This window comes from Cricetulus griseus, chromosome 8 (genome assembly GCF_003668045.3).
Source record: "Cricetulus griseus strain 17A/GY chromosome 8, alternate assembly CriGri-PICRH-1.0, whole genome shotgun sequence".
Classification (NCBI taxonomy): domain Eukaryota; kingdom Metazoa; phylum Chordata; class Mammalia; order Rodentia; family Cricetidae; genus Cricetulus; species Cricetulus griseus.
The window spans coordinates 21223251-21227340 of NC_048601.1; the positions used below are offsets into that span (position 1 = coordinate 21223251).

The 4090-nt window shown below is 49.8% G+C and overlaps 1 protein-coding gene across 1 annotated transcript; it reads right to left on the minus strand.

Moving 5' to 3' along the window:
• Positions 1-2044: 2044 nt before the first annotated feature.
• Positions 2045-3434, minus strand: Mrpl51 (mitochondrial ribosomal protein L51). The gene is made up of 3 exons (XM_027428313.2): positions 3211-3434; positions 3010-3120; positions 2045-2366 (listed from the first exon to the last, which is right to left on the minus strand). The coding sequence occupies exons 1-3, from the start codon at positions 3290-3292 to the stop codon at positions 2170-2172; spliced, it is 390 nt and encodes a 129-aa protein (XP_027284114.1). The 5' UTR covers positions 3293-3434; the 3' UTR covers positions 2045-2169.
• Positions 3435-4090: the final 656 nt, after the last annotated feature.

Sequence of the window (4090 nt, forward strand, 5' to 3'; positions counted from 1 at the left end):
AGACTTAACAATTTCAATAAGATAATCACCTTAAACCAGTGGTGGCACACGTCTTTAATCCCAGTACTCTGGAGGCAGAAGCAAGCAGATTCCTGTGAGTTCCAGGCCAGCCTGGTCTACAAGAGCTAGTTCCAGGACAGGACAGCCAGGGCTACACAGAGAAACCTATCTTCAAAATCAAACAAACAAACAAACAAAAGTTCCAGGCCAGCCTGAGCCTGAATTAAGACTGTCATCTATTAATTCACATGTTTTGCTTGCATGTATGTCTGCTCACCGTGTGCATGCCTGGTCTCCATAGAGAGTTCAGGAACTAGAGCAGGACAGCTGTGGGTCCTCTGGAAGATGGCTCTGCTGAGCTATCTCTCCAACCCCAGACTCTGTCCCCAAAACCAAACCAAAATCAAAAAATAGCTTGCATGAAAGAAAAGTATGCAAGAGAAATTCCTCTGAGCCAGTAGGTGGTGGCTTATATCTTTAATCCCAGCACTTGGGAGGCAGTGGCAGGAGGATCTGTGTGAGTTCCAGGCCAGCCTGGTCTACACAATGAGTTCCAGGCCAGCCAGAGCCACACAGAGAAGCCCTGTCTTGAAAAACCTAAAAGAAAAAAAAAAAAAAGAAAGAAAGAAAGATTGGTTGATTTCCCTGGATTACCTTTTTGTAATTTCCAGACTTCTCACTGAATTTTTATTAAAAAAATATGAAAAATATCATATTGACTGGGCATGGTGCCACAAATCTTAAATACCAGCACTAAGGAGGCAGAAGCAGGTTGATCTCTGTGAGTTCAAGGCTAGCCTGGTCTACATAGTGAGTTCCAGGACAGCCAGGATTATGTTGAGATCCTGCCTCAACAAAATAAATAAATAAAAGAAAAATGTCACAGTGAATTTTTTACGATTAATATATTCTAACAAAAAGAAAATCCAGGCAGAGGTATGATTCACTGCAGAACAAGTACCCAGTACATTCAAGATCTCAGCAATTCACACAGATGTGTCCCTTAAAGAAGTCAACTCAAGCTTCCAAGTGTTTTACTTTCATCTGCACACCTCCCTCATAACCCTGGTGCTTACAAATATATTAAAATATCTTTATTAAATGCCAAAAGAAAGCACGGTAGCACATGCCTGTCACCCCAGCACTGGGAGGTGGAGACAAGAGGATCTAGAGGGCAAGCATAGCCTCAGCTATACAGTCAGTTCCAGGCCAACTTAAGCAATGAGACCTTACACCGGAAAACAAATTAAAAATAAAACCACGGATGGAAGCTCAAGACTCATTTCCTATCTACTGATGAAGCTTCTGAGAGCAATTCAGCCTCACATCCCGTGTGCTCTCACATGGCACTTGGTATCTATTAAAAACGTGGGAAAGGCCAGGTGTGGTGGCACACACACAGCTACCTCAGCACTCAGGAGGCAGAGGCATGAGGAACTGGTGGGTGGGAGAGAAACGTCCCAGCCAGAATTAGTAAAACCCTGTCCCCACCCAAATACCGTTTTTTTTTTTTTTTTTTTTTTTTTTTTTTTTTTTTTTTTTTTTTAAAGGAGGAGTACACTTGGTAGAGTGCTTGCCTAGAACATAAGAAACCCTGGTATGGTCTCTAATACTCCATAAAACTGGATGCAGTTCAAGGTTATCCTCTGAAACACACTTCTCCACTCAGGGAAGTTAACCTAATTTGATGAGAGCAGTACAAAAGTGTAATTTCACTTTCCCATTTCATTTTGGTATGGTAGTCTTTAGAAACAACAGCATCATTATACTTCCAAGGGGCCTGGTAGCCCAGTGGCAGAATATTTCTCTAGAACGAGAAAGCCCCTGGGTTTTGTCTCTAAGATTACATAAAAAAGGGGGGGGGCAATGTCAGAAAGTGCCAACAATAAATGATTCTAATTGTTGTACTTTTACAGACCAAAAGTATAATTGAGCTGTAAATAAGTAAGGTCTTAATAGAAGACCCTACAACTTAGGGACAAGACAGACTTCAGTCTACATGAATGAGTAGGAGTAGCATTATGAGGAACATACAGTGTGCATATCACATTCCAAAGAGGCCCATTTTATTACAGAGAGCACACTGAGCTCTTTCCTCGAAAGGATAAGTCCTGTTCCCCTTCTCCAGGGTGACAAGTGTGTCTCTTCCGGAATCCCTAGTTCTCTGTACTAGCGATACTTCCCATGCCGGTTAAAGTGTTTGTAGAGATAGTTGATCCGTTTGTTAAGGTTGTGCAGGTCATCGGCAAACATTCTGCTTCCAACCATTCTCCTCTTTCGGATACAACGCTGTAATTCATTTCCTCTCCAGCCTCGAAGCCACACTGGGCCCTTGATCAGTTCTTTTGGGTGCTTTTCGAAATTCCCTGTAATGTGAGGAGAGAACAGGTTAGTTTCAAGAGAGGAGAAGGCAGCCTAGGTCAGCTAAGCCTTTAACCCACAGTTTCGTCTCCCTGAGTAGAACTTACAGACAAGGCACACACATAATAGTAGAGTCTTTGGGGCTGAAGATGTATGTGGCTCAGCAGTTAAGAACACTTGTTCTTGACAAAGAGTCCACGTCCCAGCACTCACACCCAGAGGTTCACAACCATCTGCAAGGCCAGTTCTGGGGAGCCTGACACCCTGTACCTGCAGGCCTTTCTTGAACAGCACACATACGGTAAAACAGACACACACACACACACACACACACACACACACACACCTTAAAAAAAAAAAAAAAAACAATCAAGACTTTGTTGCCAGAATGTTTGGGGTTCAAATACCGACACTACCATTCCTAGCTCTGGGCACTCAGAACAGCACACAACTAACTAACTGTATTAGTACGACTGACTGGGCACCGTGCTCTTCTCTGCAACTCGGCCTGGTCTTGCCTGCCTTAGGCTCCGGCTTGTGCCACCAAACCTGCCCTGGGCACCTCGCTATTCTCGATGCAGACAAAAACAAAATGGTCAATACAGCGTGGTAACAACAGTCCCTCTGAAATCAGTTATCAGGGCCTACCCAGGATTCCGATATTGTCATATACTCCAAACAGAGCCCGCTTCTCGTCCCAGCGATCCACCACTCTGGGGGGCGGAAGGGTGAGCCTGACGCGGGTCAGCAGCGGGACACCTAGGGGCGGGAGGGACAGAGAATGAGGCGGCGCTGCCTACTAACGAGCTGTTCGCGGGTCGTGTCGGCTGCACGCCAGCCACCACTTACCCTGCGAGAAGCTTCTGAAGCTCGCCAAGGGCGTCAGGCCCCACAGGCTCCTGCTTGCCACCCAAGGAAGACTCCCCGCCATTACACTAGCGCCTGTCCACCTCAGCGGGGCAGCAAACCGGCCGGAAAAACCAAGTGTGGTTTCTAAACAAAGGACACGGTCTCGGGGTGGGGTGGGGTGGGGTAGGGTGGGGGGTTGTCTCACACGGGGCGGACGGTAACGGAAGCCATCTTGGGCCTTTACCCAGGCGGCTTCGGGAGCAGACCCGCCTTGGCGCGCGCTGCCGCAGCCTCAAGATCCGCCCCGCAACTTCCGGCCTATCCAGCGCGCCCAGCCCGGGCGCTTCCGGTTCATGCACCGGAAATTGTGGGGTTTTTTGTTGTTTTTTTTTTTGCCGCTGCGGCACGTTGCTTGTGGCAGCCTAGGACGCCCTCCGAGAGACCCTCGGTAGAAATAAACCGTCTCCGGCTCCCTCAGGCGTCCTCAAGCGTGAGGGGAGCGGCGGAGGATGGGAGCCCGGCGCTCCGGCAGGGTCGCCTGGCGCCTCGCAACAGGGTTCTGCTGAAGACAGTCCCTTCCCTCAGCCTGCGGGGCGCCGTGACCGGCCGGGCGTCACCTGGCGACAGCTGCGCGGGATCTGAGACAGCCTGGCCCCGCCTCCGGGCCTGCGGAAGGATAGATACCCGGGTCGCCAGCCTCGCCGGGACAGGTCCCGGTGGAGAGCCCGAGGAGGCCGAGGCCACGCCCCCGCCCGCCTGCCCCGCCTCCTGCGCTGTGATTGGCCGGCCTCGGCAGGCGCGTCGCGATTGGCCCCCCGGCAGCCGTTGAGGTTTGAACTCGGAGTTGCGGGCTCTGCGAGCGCCACGCCCGGCTCCGAGG